At 37.3% G+C, this 15,229-nt stretch overlaps 1 protein-coding gene across 1 annotated transcript in view; it reads right to left on the bottom strand.

Annotated features, from left to right (window-relative positions):
- Nucleotides 1–3,342: 3,342 nt before the first annotated feature.
- DNAI4 (dynein axonemal intermediate chain 4) overlaps nucleotides 3,343–15,229 on the bottom strand; it is a 103,943-nt gene continuing 92,056 nt past the window's right edge. The window contains 1 exon segment of the mRNA XM_043461026.1: nucleotides 3,343–4,826. Within this exon segment, the coding sequence (XP_043316961.1) occupies nucleotides 4,779–4,826 (48 nt within the window). The 3' untranslated portion in view covers nucleotides 3,343–4,778.

The following is a 15,229-nucleotide window of genomic DNA, read 5'->3' as shown; positions in this document are numbered from 1 at the left end:
AGATAAAACCATAATTACAGAAGAATACATACTCTTTTTAACTTATATGCAGAGTACATCATGAGAAACGCTGCGCTGGAGGAAGCACAAGCTGGAATCAAGATTGCTGTATGTTTTGGTGTATAAGACCTCCGCAAACCATATAGACATGAACCATTGACTACACAATAGTGGAAAATGTATAAGAGCTGCTCAAAGCTTTGGGTTTAAGTTCAGGTCTCTAGGTGAAGTTCAAGTTACCAGATATATGGTCTTTGGCAAATGATATCATCTCTTTAAGCCCTAATTATATCATCTAGAGGGCTTCCTAGGTGGCTCAGCAGAGAACCACCCACCTGCCCATGCAGGAGACACAGTAGACAGGGTTCAATCCTTGGGTCAGGAAGATCCCTGGAGGAGGAAATGGTAACCCACTCCAGTATTCTTGCCTGAAAATCCCATGGACAGAGAAGCCTCGCAGACTACAGTCCACAGGGTCTCAGAGTCAGACATGACTGTGCGACTGAGCATGCATGCACATATCATCTGGAAAATAAAGATTATGGTATTAATACTTCTTGCCCCACCTGTCTCATAGGATCACTGTAAGGGTATATAATGTGACAATGGACTTGAAGTTGTTTTGCAAAATGCAAAGAACTTTAACATGCACATTGTTACTAGCATGTTGATAGCAATCTATTCACAGTAGGATGCAACATTTTGAGAGACTCCTACCGGGACAAAGTAGCAAATACTAGTGTTTTATCTCTCATTTATAATTGTAAGTAACTACAACCCAACAGACTGGTTCCAAATAGGAAAAGGAGTACGTCAAGGCTATATATTGTCATCCTGCTTATTTAACTTCTATGCAGAGTACATCATGAGAAACGCTGGGCTGGAAGAAGCACAAGCTGGAATCAAGATTGCTGGGAGAAATATCAATATTCTCAGATAGGCAGATGACACCACCCTTATGGCAGAGAGTGAAGAGGAACTAAAAAGCCTCTTGATGAAAGTGAAAGAGGAGAGTGAGAAAGTTGGCTTAAAGCTTAACATTCAGAAAACTAAGATCATGGCATCTGGTCCCATCACTTCATGGGAAATAGATGGGGAGACAGTGGAAACAGTGTCAGACTTGATTTTTTTGGGCTCCAAAATCACTGCAGATGGTGACTGCAGCCATGAAATTAAAAGACACTTACTCCTTGGAAGGAAAGTTATGACCAACCTAGATAGCATATTAAAAAGCAGAGATATTTGCCGACAAAGGTCCGTCTGGTCAAGGCTATGGTTTTTCCTGTGGTCATGTATGGATGTGAGAGTTGGACTGTGAAGAAAGCTGAGTGCCGAAAAATTGATGCTTTTGAACTGTGGTGTTGGAGAAGACTCTTAAGAGTCCCTTGGACTGCAAGGAGATCCAAGCAGTCCATCCTAAAAGAGATCAGTCCTAGGTGTTCATTGGAAGGACTGATGCTGAAGCTGAAACTCCAGTACTTTGGCCACCTCATGCGAAGAATTGACTCATTGGAAAAGACCCTGATGCTGGGAGGGATTGGGGGCAGGAGGAGAAGGGGGAGACAGAGGATGAGATGGCTGGATGGCATCACCAACTCAATGGACATGAGTTTGAGTAAACTCCGGGAGTTGGTGATGGACAAGGAGGCCTGGCGTGCTGCGATTCATGGGGTCGCAGAGTCGGTCATGACTGAGCGACTGAACTGAACTGAACTGACATGGAGGTAGGGTGCTAGAGAAGACTCTTGAGAGTCCCTTGGACAGCAGGGAGATTACATTGCTGCTGCTGCTGCTAAGTCGCTTCAGTTGTGTCCGACTCTGTGCGACCCCATAGACGGCCGCCCACCAGGCTCCCCCATCCCTGGGATTCTCCAGGCAAGAACATTGGAGTGGGTTGCCATTTCCTTCTCCAATGCATGAAAGTGAAAAGTGAAAGTGAAGTCGCTCAGTCGTGTCCAACTCTTAGCGACCCCGTGGACTGTAGCCCACCAGGCTCCTCCATCCATGGGATTTTCCAGGCAAGAGTACTGGAGTGGGGTGCCATTGCCTTCTCCAGATTACACTAGTCAATCCTAAAGGAAATCAACCCTGAATATTCATTGGAAGAACTGATACTGAAGCTGAAACTCCAATACTTTGTCTACCTAATGTGAAGAGCCAACTCATAGGAAACAACTTTGATGCTGGGGAAGATTGAAGGCAGGAAGAGAAGGGGATGACAGGGGATGAGATGGTTGGATGGCATCACTGACTCAATGGACATGAATTTTAGCAAGCTCCAGGAGATGGTGAAGGAAAAGAAAGCCTGGTGTGCTGTAGTCCATGGGATCACAGAGTTGGACATGACTGAGCGACTGAACACCACTACCACCACCATCACCACAGAGATGAACCTAATGAACATACTAAGTATGATGTACAACTATATACTAGCAAATACAATCTTCCTTCCCTACACAAGTTGGAAGAGCAGCTAACAATTTACTCTCAGAACTCTCAGTAAGTTCTTCATGGGACATGCCTAGTAGAGAATGACCAAATGAAATCATGAACACCTAGCACAAAAGCCTAAAGTCAGCCCAGTCACCACCACTTTTTTCTTAGGCCCTTAACCAGGATAAAATGAGTTGGCTAACAATTCTTGAATATTTATGGTAAACTCTACATTCTATCAAGAAACGTCATCAGGAAATGCAAATTAAAACAATAATGAGGTATCACTACACATCTACTAGAATGGCCAATATTTGGACCACTGGTGACACCAAAGCTGGCAAGAATGTGGAGCAACAGGAACTCTCATAAATTGCTGGTGGGAATGAAAAATGGTATAACCACTTTGGAAGACAGTTCAGGGTTTTGTTTTTTTACAAAACTAAATATACCCTTACCATATGATCCAGAAATTGTACTCCTTGGTATTTTCTCAAAGGAGGTGAAAACTTATTCTACATAAAAACCTGTGCATGGATGTTTATAGCAACTTTAATCATAACTGCCCAGTTTTTAAAGCAAGCTAAATGTCTTTCAGTTGGTAAATGACAAACTGTGGTACGTTCAGACACTGGACATTATTCAGCCCTAAAAAGGAATTAACTATAAAACCATGAGCAGACATAGAAAAACCTTAAATTCATATTATTACATGAAAGAAGTCAATCTGAAAAGGCTATGTATTATATGATTTCATACAATGGAATAGATTCAGTTCAGGATCAGTTGCCTAGGATCCAAGAAGAATAAAATGGATTTGCTTTTCATTTAGGCCTGATGAGCAATGAGAATAGAATATGTGAAAATTTTCTAAAATAAAAAATATAAAATAAAAAGAGACACATTTTCTTCAATTACATTTTTATTTTGTTATACAAAGTTTTATGGGAAGTCCAAACCTTTAAAAAAAAAAAAAAGACAAAGAATTAATGACTTAAACCAGTAGAAAATTTATAATTTATAAATCCTAATAACCTGAACATTTATAATCCTTATAACCTTATCTAAGCTTTCAGTCCACCTAAAAATTGCCTTTCTTTTGTTTAAAGGATGGCTCCAAAGAAATGAAGATTGTGAATGGATACTCGTAAAAGGTAATTCCCACTGTTGCACTGATTCCATTCTGTTTTTAATATATATTACTTTTCAGACAGTTTAGTGACTTTCAAGTGCCTTATGCTCTCCTCTCCACTTTGAATGCTTCATAGAACAGGCTATACTGCCCTATTGTCTCAGTTAACAAACACCAGGACTTTTTAAAACAAACAGCAAGGAACACACTGTTGCCATCTATATTTGAAAGAGGTGCTTCAAATTTACTCTCAGAACTCTCAGTAAGTTCTTCATGGGACATGCCTAGTAGAGAATGACCAAATGAAATCATGAATACCTAGCACAAAAGCCTAAAGTCAGCCCAGTCACCACCACTCTTTTCTTAGGCCCTTAACCAGGATAAAATGAGTTGGCTAACAATTCTTGAATATTTATGGTAAACTATTATGGCTCCCATTCCTCCTATTTCTATAAGGTTGCTCTAGAACTGTTCACAAAATAACATCCCAATGGAAACTATATATCATGTACTCTCTATATTTTATCTGGATCTACTTTAGTCTGGGCTTAAAACCCAGAGCAGATTCTGAAGGATGCAGAGAAGAATGCCCTGATGTGTCCCAGGCTAGTTCTTATTTCTGAATTGGGAGTGTGATGCCTGCTGGCCAAACAATGCAATTCTGACATTGGCTGTCATGTCTTTTGCTAGTCAAATAGTCTAACTCAGTTCTATAGCTATACCTCTCAGATCTAAGAATATAAAGTTCTTATTTAAAATTGGGTATGAATATCCAATATTCTCATAATGCTAACATCTGCATAATTTATAAACACTGGAAAACAGAGCTCAGAAAGCAGAAAGTTAAAAGTGTATGGACCTTTTGTCTTAATAAAGATTGTGTTTTAAGTAATCCTAATAGTTCATAAGCTTTGCTTCTAAAGGAATAACAATTTCTAACCTATTTGGATATTTTACAAGTACATATTTCTACTTATAATGTACTTGGAATATGACAAAGAAAAAGAATAGAAATAAATTTCAAAAATTAAGAAAAATACAATGAAACTCTTACAGTTAGCTCAAATAATAAAACTAATTACATTTATCTGAAGTAAATTAAATTTAGATGGAAGTTATACATCAAGTAGTGTTTTCTATAATCAAAATCCCAGCCTACTTCATACAAACCAGACTGCTGGTTATTAAACATTGTTCTACTACTGATGATGAATTATGCTTGACTTGACTTGGGCCCAAGCAAAGTCACTATTACGTCTCCCTGAAAAGAAAAAAAGTTACACAATTAAAAGGCAATAAAATACAAATTAGAGGTAAAGTAGTGTTTAAAATGCCATTTAAAATTTATAAGCTAGTGATACACATATAAAGAGCATCCAATGGGACTATAAAAGGAAACAAACCAAGTTAAGTTTAAATAGTAACATTTACTTCCTAGTATGAATTGCTCTTTCCTTTGAGAGGCTCTCTTAATGAAGTTTGATAAACAATTTTATAAGGATTCAGTAAAGGGACAATTTTGGCAGCTCCTGTTTAGCTTTAATGCTTAATCCTGTTTTTTCATCTGTAAAATTACTTTTAGTCTTAATGCTACCTTAAGCTCTTTGTTGATCTGTAGTGTTTCATTAGAGAGAGTAAAACGTCTGAATTTCTGTGTGGACTGGTATTTCATTTAATAATAATGATCTTTGTATCAAAGGGGTAAATGAAACCAAAGACGGGAGGTGAGTTTTCAGGAAAGACACAGTAAAAAGATGGGAATTGGAAGAGAAGGCTAGGATTTTCTCTATCACATAGAAAAGTTGATCTTGAGGAAATCACTGATATCTGGGAATGTTAGTTTCTTTAAATGCATAATGAAAATATTAACATCCAGTTCCAAAGATTGTTGTAAGAGATGATTGAGCTAATGTAGTTGAAGGTGTTTTATAAACTGCAAAGAGTTATAAGCACCATAGATAATGTTATGTAAGTCAGTTCCTATCTTTTAGCTTATACTATACTCTCTTTGGCACCTCCCTATCCTTTTTTTTTTCCATTTATTTTTATTAGTTGGAGGCTAATTACTTTACAATATTGTAGTGGGTTTTGTCATACATTGATATGAATCTGCCATGGATTTACAAGTATTCCCCATCCCGATACCCGCTCCCACCTCCCTCTCCACCCGATTCCTCTGGGTCTTCCCAGTGCACCAGGCCCGAGCACTTGTCTCATGCATCCAGCCTGGGCTGGTGATCTGTTTCACTCCCTATCCCTTTAACCTCTGACACACCAAATCAACTGCTAAACTGGAGAGGGTGGGGCAAACTGAGAGTAGCACTGTATACAATGCACGCATGCTGTGCACGCCTGCCTTCTAAGCCACCTCAGTAGTGTCTGACTCCTTGTGATCCCATGGACTGTAGCCTTCCAGGTTCGTCTGTCCATGGGCTTCTCCAGGCAAGAATACTGGAGTGGGTAGCCTTTCCCTTCTCCAGGGGATCTTCCTGACCCAGAGATCGAACCCAGGTCTCTTATATCTCTTGCACTGGCAGTTGTTCTTTACCACTGAGCCACAAGGGAAGTCCACAATATATCCATACCATTGTGGCTCAGCTGGTAAAGAATCTGTCTGCAATGAGGGAGACCTGAGTTCTATCCCTGGGTTGGGAAGATCCCCCTGGAGAAGGCAAAGGCTACCCACTCCAGTATTTTGGCCTGGAGAATTCCATGGACTGTATAGTCTGTGGGGTCGCAAAGAGTCGACATGACTGAGTGACTTTCATACACTTGACTATCACACTCTATATACAATATCATGTATAAAATAGATAGCTAGTGGAAAGCTGTTGTATAACACAGGGAGCTCAGCTTGGGGCTCTGTGAGGGGTAAGATAGGGGGTGGGAGGGATGCTCAAACCTACCTAGATCTAGTTCAGTCTCTCACTTGGGTAGATTAGTAGATCATTACTATAGCTTGTTCAGTTTTATTTTAGTGCCTAAAATAGACCCTGTCACATAATACATGCTCAGTAAATATTTATTGAATGGTCTATCTTTTCTGCCTTCAATGTCTCTCAGCATTAATTTATACATATATATATATATATATATATATACACACACACATATACATATATATATATACATATATACATATATATACACACACACATATGAATGTGTTTGTATTTTTGAAGAATTCACTTCTCTTTTTTTCTCTTAATTTGGGGAAAAAAATTTACATTCAAAAGTACGAAGGAAAAGATGCAAGCATTAGTATACTGAAACATAAGAGTAGAAACAGTATTTAGGAGTGATTCTCTACAGGCTGCCTCCAGAAAAGGAGTTGGTTCATGCCACTGAAATTGACTTCTGCCAAGTGCTTAAGCCATAATTCTGTTCGCAAGACTTAGGCCCCCAGCAACCAAGCCCCAGCGCACCAAGAGAGGAGCTGGTGCTTCAAACAACAATAAATGCTAATGTGGTGGTAAGTCCTGTCAACATCCAACTGCATCATAAACTTGTAACTGCAAGGTTTGGACCCCAGCCTCCTGTTCATATCAGGCACCAGGCTGATGCATTACCGTAAACATGAGCCCTGAATCGGTAGGATAGGGCTAGAACCAATGTCCTGCCATGTCCTGTGACAATGATATTCTGACCCTTGGTCACATTGGGAGGGTCCAGAGTTTCAGAAATCATGTCACTTAAAACCTCCACAGCCCTTTCTCCTTCTGTGCAAGGTCAGAGAAAGTGATGGGCAAGAGAAGATGAGCAGGTGTTGTGGTCCTAAAGTTGCTATTGATCCTTTCTACATGGGTTTCTCTCAATGAACCCTGTTCCAGTACACTCGATGCATGGGCTGTCTGGTACTTGGCCACTGTGAACTACATATTTACCCTAAATCAACAAATGTCATCTTTGCCTTGAATATTTTTTAGTAAAATAAATAAAACTTTACTGATGAAGTTCTCTTTGTACCCCTCTCCAATTCTATTCTTCCCTCACCTTTCATTTCCCAGAGGCAGCTTTTATCATAAATTTGGTGTACGTATTTCCTGTATGGTGAAACCATATGACTAGCAAAATTTTGATTAACTCTTGGTTAAAATTAACAGAGAAATTGTAGGTCATAACATTACATGGTAAGATATCTTTATGGGAAATAATGGTTTGACACTAATTATTTTGAGACTTTAAATTACTATTATGATTACAATTCTTCGCTGAAAAGCTAAGGAGGAAGTGTACCAGTTAAGCCTGTGGTCAGTTATAATTAACAAAAAAATCTGATTAATGATTTTTTGTTTAATCTTTCAGAAATATAACCCACTGAACCTTTAAAATTCAATGGCCAAAAAGAATGAAAACTTATTTGTATTAGGAAACTGTATTTATTTACTAATGTATGTAATATATTTGTTAAAAGAAAACTTTTGCTCACCAGCATTGAAATCATTCACATACACCACCCCTCTCCCCCACACACACACTTGTTTTTTGAAAACATTCAGACTCTCTGAGCTTAGCCTTCTGCTTACAGAGTATACTGCTCAAAATAAAAGATGTCTCTAACTGATTAAAATCAAAACACAAAAATGAAAATTTTCTTTCACATTCTAATCTATATTATTTTCTTTTACTAACTATAAATATAACAAGTAAAGGACTTAATTTTGAGTTGTGTGTCTAAATAATATTACATAAACCATAACATATTGTATTTACCTTCTGACAAATTTGCTTTTGTCATGCAACACTATGTTTTTTAAGATTTGTTCAAAATTTGTCAAATTGACATATTGAAATATATATCAAACTTCTGTATTGTAGTCATTTATGTGATTATGCCACATTTTATTTATCCAATATCCCACTGATGATCATTTAGATTGTTTCCAATTTATCAGTATAGAAACAAGGCTGTTATGAGCGTTCTTTTCTCATTAGCCCGTCTTTCAGACCACTACCAAGAAACTAAACAAAGCCCTAGGAGATATACAGAATCCATACAGACGTCATTTAAACATCTAGAACAATTATAGTTCTACAAGATAGGAAAACTGTTGTAATTTAGAATTGATGACACAGTCAATAAATGAATTGAAATGAATCAAGATGCAGCAACACATCCAGAGTTGCAGACTTCCAAGAAAATATGTGATATGAAGGTAATATGTAACCAGACTTGAAGAGAATGGGCTTTGAGACACCTACATATGGAGGGTGTTGAGAAAACAACTGAAATGGGGCTCAGCCTGGCAGCCAAGGTAGTTGGGAAAATGCCCTTGAACATCTACTATCAATATGCATCCAGGACAGTTGAGAAAATAATCTCCAAACTACTTGGGATGTTTCACTCATTTCTTTATTGGGAAAACATGTTTGCCCTGAGAAGAATAAAGACTGAGTATAGAAATAATGCAGCAAATCAAACAGGTAATTATAATATTTTTGTATTAAAGCATTTATACATGCTTGGTATTTTAAATATTCATTATATATAAAATAATTTGTCATATTTGATTATCTAACAAATAAGTTTATGATTCTAATTAAAATTACCTATAATGCAATTAGGTAATTGATTTAAATTTGTAATCATAGACTGAAATATTATTAATTTGTAAAAAGCATTGGAACATTTAGGAAAATTTAAGATTCAGCATATTCAATATTTTAAACTTATTAAGCTAATAGGAATTCCTTAAGTATCTGAGATTTGTTTGCCCTAAGACAATTGAAGTATTTAAAATCCAATATATTAAATTTATAAATGCAATTTAAAAGATTCAAAGAAATTTAATTGTTACAAAAACTCACTTAAAAGTATTTATTAAAGTTTCCTAGACTTAGAATAATAAAATATATAATCTAAGAGTTTAAGGTGAACTAAGACTAAATTTTTTTTAAATTTTGTAATGTGAATGTTTTAAGTGAAACTGAACTGAGTTATCATCTCTGTCTAAAAGAAACATTAAAAAAAAACCTCATATTGCCACTCATATTTCCCTTAGTACACATGTGCAAGAGAATCTCATGGTATCACTGGCTTACATGATATCTGAAATTTCAGTTTTATTGAACTACTTTCCAAAGAGGTCATGCTAATTCATATTCCCATGATCCCTGCATAAGAATTCCTAGTTCCCTACAACTCTGCTAATGCTTGATATTAACTAATATTTTAATTTTGGTAAATCTGATCAATATGAACTGGTATCTTGTAAAATTTTAATTGCACATTTCCTCATTATTCATGAGAATGAATGTTGCTTTACAAGTTTATTCGATAATTTAGTTTCCTCTGCTCTGAGTTAATATTTTATACATTGCTCATTTAAAAAATTGAATCATTCTTATTGTCTTGTAGGAGTTTTTACATACACTGGATATTAAATGTCTTTCATATATCTTGGAAATTTCTTCTTCCAATCTGTTGTTTTTAACTTGGAATATGAAATGCTGGACAGAAAATATGAATTTTGACAAAATAATCATACAAAAAATAATTGAGATTTATAGAGAGTTTCCTATGTGCCAGTAACAGTTCTAACCACTTTGCACATATTAACTCATTCTTTTTTTTCCTATGTAGCAGACTTTATTAAACGTTTAAGAAAGTGGATGGAACAAGTCTGCCTTACAGATGCTAAAACAACTTAAAATTGAATTATAAACACCAGGGTACCTAAAAGGCCATCCTTTCAATTTTTTTTTTTTTTACCAAACTGAAACGTTTTCATTCTTTCTAACAACCTTTGATTCTAGTGCCAATATTATACCTATTTTACAAATAAAGAAAAGGAAAAAATTTGAAAAAAAGTAGGAGATTTGGGGTGGTCATTTTTTAAAAATCTATCCTGACTTTAAATCATTAACACATTATCCTACAGTATCTTTTAGGAGTTTGTTTATTTTCCCCCATAGTCTTCAATCCATTTGCCATTCACTATTATACAAAATGTGAGATGGGGATTTAATTTTTTCCCCCTTTGTCACTTCTGGAATTGTAAACCTTAAGTAGTTTTTAGTAATCTGTATGAAAGTGAAAGTCACTCAGTCCTGTCAGACTCTTTGTCATCCCATGGACTATACAGTTCATGGAATTCTCCAGGCCAGAATACTGGAGTGGGTAGCCTTTGCCTTCTCCAGGGGATCTTCCCAACCCAGGGATCGAACCCAGGTGTCTGGCACTGCAGGTGAATTCTCTATCAGCTGAGCCACAAGGAAAGCCCAAGAATACTGGAGTGGGTAGCCTATCCCTCCTCCAACAGATCTTCCCGACCCAGGAACTGAACCGGATTCAGACCATGGTTCCCTACATTGCAGGTGGATTCTTTACCAACTGAGCTATCAGGGAAGCCCTGGTAACCTATGTAATAAAGATCAAATTCCTCATCTTGGCAGTCATACATTTTCTGGTCCTAAATGGCCTAACTGGTCCTTTTGTTGCTCTTTTCTCAAGCGATCTCTTTACCAGTCAAAAAGTCTACTCACGATGTCCTTAAAATGCCAAATTCAGTTCAGTTCAGTCGCTCAGTCCTGTCCAACTCCTTGCGACCTCATGGAGTGCAGCATGCCAGGGACCTCTTCAATTCGATATTTTTGTTCAAGCCTTTCTCTCAGTCTGGAATAACAGTTCTACTCTCTTGTCTACAGAAAAAATCCTGATCCTCCAAAACATTGTTGAAATTCAGTCTCCTGTGTGAAAGCCTTCCCCAACGCATTCTTATTTTTTCCTTTTTCTTCTTCCTATTCTCCTTTCAAAAGTCAACTATTTTCCTGCTCTTTGTTCCCATGCTGCTAAGTCACTTCAGTCATGTCCGACTCTATAGGAGTTCATTATTTTGTTCTTTATGACCCGATTACATTTTTTAAGCATATGTTGTTTCTTTCTTAGAAACCATATGCCTTTTTCTGTAGGTTTGTTCATTCACACATCTATTCAACATTTGCTCAATGTCTATTACATGGTGCTATGCTAGATACTTGAATACACAAATTTCAAACAGCTCAAATTAGTAAGAAAGACATGTATACAAAATATTATAACTTATATCGACAAATTATTGTAGCATTTGATAGATACTAGATAAAAATATATGTGATGAAAAGAATCAACATGCTAATGCTTACAGATTTCCCTCCAACCACTACACCAACACATACTAATAAAAATTTTGAAAAGATTCAAGCCCCCCTTCCCCACTGCCCCCACTTCAGAGCTTGTGGACAAGTTCTTAGCACTGAAAGAATTACAGAGACAAAAAAGAATGGATTCAGGCCTTGAGTTTATATTTAAGATTTGAGAGCTATGGGTGGAAGAAGCAAAAGGAATACTATGAACTATATATTTGGATTCATTTTTAATGTTTCTTTGAAAGACTTAAATAAAGAATAGAATTCTCTTTTAATTTCTTTTGGCTGTTGAGCTGTATATCTTAACCAAGGTTCACTATGAGCACAAACATCCCCATCCTGTTAAAATATCTTATATTCAGTGAATGTGTGAGAAAATGAAAATATTAAAATAGTTCATATCATGGAAAAAATAAGGCATTAGAGATGCATTCTCAGAGCACACTAAAACTATTTTGTAAGGAGACCAATGCATTTAAACAATTATTCGGTGTACTATAATGACTTATAAAACTGATATAATACTAAAATTCACTTATGATCCTACCTCTAAGAAACAATGCTTCTGTGATTTTTTTCTCTAGCTTTTCAATGCGTATTTATTTAAAAAAAAAAAAACATTTATTGATAACTACTCTAAGCCAGACACTGTACTAAGCCACAGGGACATAGCCCAGAACAATAGAGACAAATTCAATGTTTATGTAGAGCTTATAATCTAGCTGTGGGAGATGGGCAATTAACAAAATAAATCAATTAAAACTCCAGTATTCTTCCCTGGGAAATCCCATAGACAGAGGAGCCTTGCGGTCTACAGTCCCTGGGGTATCAAAGAGCAGGACATCACCACTGAGTGACTGAGCGCATGTGCGCGCGTGCGTACACACACACACACACACACACACACACACTCACAAAGATAACAAAGATAAGTGTTATTAAGAACATTAGTCATGGAGGAGTATTGAATAGGGAGTGTGGGGGAGGGTAGAGGCTGCAATTTTAAATAAGGTGGCCAGGAAAGACTTCACTAAGAAATTGACATTTGAGCAAAGACTTGAAGTGGGTAGAGAACCAAACCGTGTACAAAGTTCCAAGCAAGCTAGTATGTATGTAAGTAAGTATTTTTTGTTTGCTTGTTTGTTTAACAAACATAGTCCATATGGCTGGGGCAAAACTCCACCTCTTACATGTAACCCAAATCTAATCAGCACTTCTGACTTGCTTAGTCATATTTCCCTCTGGTTGGATATTTAGATTGGTTCCTTTTCCTTTTTTTCTTTCCTTTTCTCTTTTGTCTCATCCTATCACAAAACATAATTTCTTAGGTTGCCTTTATGAATATTTCTGTAAGATAGAGTTCCAAAAGTCAACAATTCTGGTTCAGATTGCCAAATGGCTCCCAAAGAACTGACACTAATTTTTATTTCAACTGTCAGTATAAGAGAGGACCTAACAGTATGGTACTGGCACAAAGACAGAAATATAGATCAATGGAACAGAATAGAAAGCCCAGAGATAAAGCCACGAACCTATGGACACCTTATCTTCGACAAAGGAGGCAAGGATATACAATGGAAAAAAGACAACCTCTTTAAAAAGTGATGCTGGGAAAACTGGTCAACCACTTGTAAAAGAATGAAACTAGAACACTTTCTAACACCATACACAAAAATAAACTCAAAATGGATTAAAGATCTAAATGTAAGACCAGAAACTATAAAACTCCTAGAGGAGAACATAGGCAAAACACTCTCCGACATAAATCACAGCAGGATCCTCTATGACCCACCTCCCAGAATATTGGAAATAAAAGCAAAACTAAACAAATGGGACCTAATGAAACTTAAAAGCTTTTGCACAACAAAGGAAACTATAAGCAAGGTGAAAAGACAGCCCTCAGATTGGGAGAAAATAATAGCAAATGAAGCAACAGACAAGGATTAATCTCAAAAATATACAAGCAACTCCTGCAGCTCAATTCCAGAAAAATAAATGACCCAATCAAAAAATGGGCCAAAGAACTAAACAGACATTTCTCCAAAGAAGACATACAGATGGCTAACAAACACATGAAAAGATGCTCAACATCACTCATTATCAGAGAAATGCAAATCAAAACCACAATGAGGTACCATTACACGCCAGTCAGGATGGCTGCTATCCAAAAGTCTACAAGCAATAAATGGAGAGGGTGTGGAGAAAAGGAACCCTCTTACACTGTTGGTGGGAATGCAAAACTAGTACAGCCACTATGGAAAACAGTGTGGAGATTCCTTAAAAAACTGGAAATAGAACTGCCATATGACCCAGCAATCCCACTTCTGGGCATACACACTGAGGAAACCAGATCTGAAAGAGACACGTGCACCCCAATGTTCATCGCAGCACTGTTTATAATAGCCAGGACATGGAAGCAACCTAGATGCCCATCAGCAGACGAATGGATAAGGAAGCTGTGGTACATATACACCATGGAATATTACTCAGCCGTTAAAAAGAATTCATTTGAATCAGTTCTAATGAGATGGATGAAACTGGAGCCATCAATACAGAGTGAAGTAAGCAGAAAGATAAAGACCATTACAGTATACTAACACATATATATGGAATTTAGAAAGATGGTAATGATAACCCTATACGCAAAACAGAAAAAGAGACACAGATGTACAGAACAGACTTTTGGACTCTGTGGGAGAAGGCGAGGGTGGGTGTTTCGAGAGAACAGCATCGAAACATGTATATTATCATGGTGAAACAGATCACCAGCCCAGGTGGATGCATGAGACAAGTGCTCGGCCTGGTGCAGTGGGAAGACCCAGAGGGATTGGGTAGAGAGGGATGGGAGGGGATCGGGATGGGAATACATGTAAATCCATGCGGATTCATGTCAATGTATGACAAAAACCACTAACAATATTGTAAAGTAATTATCCTCCAACTAATAAAAATAAATGAAAAAAAAAAAAGAGGGACCTATCTTACCAAATGTCTGTCAGTAATAAGTAGGCCAGTGGTCAAGTATGGATGTGAGAGTTGGACTGTGAAGAAAGCTGAGCACCGAAAAATTGATGCTTTTGAACTGTGGTGTTGGAGAAGACTCTTGAGAGTCCCTTGGGCTGCAAGGAGATCCAACCAGTCCATCCTAAAGCAGATCAGTCCTGGGTGTTCATTGGAAGGATTGATGCTGAAGCTGAAACTCCAATACTTTGGCCACCTCATGCAAAGAGTTGACTCGTTGGAAAAGACCCTGATGTTGGGAGGGATTGGGGGCAGGAGGAGAAGGGGATGACAGAGGATGAGATGACTGGATGGCATCACCAACTCGATGGACATGGGTTTGAGTAAGCTCTGGGAGTTGGTGATGGACAGGGAGTCCTGACGTGCTGCGATTCATGGGGTCACAGAGTCAGACACGACTGAGCGACTGAACTGAACTGAACTGAACTGAATAAGTAGGCCAATTAAAAGAATTTCTGTTAATCTGATATATGAGAATTCTATAAAATGAATGCTTTTCATTTAACTTAATGAAAT

The sequence above is a fragment of the Cervus canadensis genome, chromosome 2 (genome assembly GCF_019320065.1).
Source record: "Cervus canadensis isolate Bull #8, Minnesota chromosome 2, ASM1932006v1, whole genome shotgun sequence".
NCBI lineage: Eukaryota > Metazoa > Chordata > Mammalia > Artiodactyla > Cervidae > Cervus > Cervus canadensis.
The sequence above is the reverse complement of the archived record's forward strand: the minus strand, read 5'-3'. Positions and strand labels throughout refer to the sequence as shown.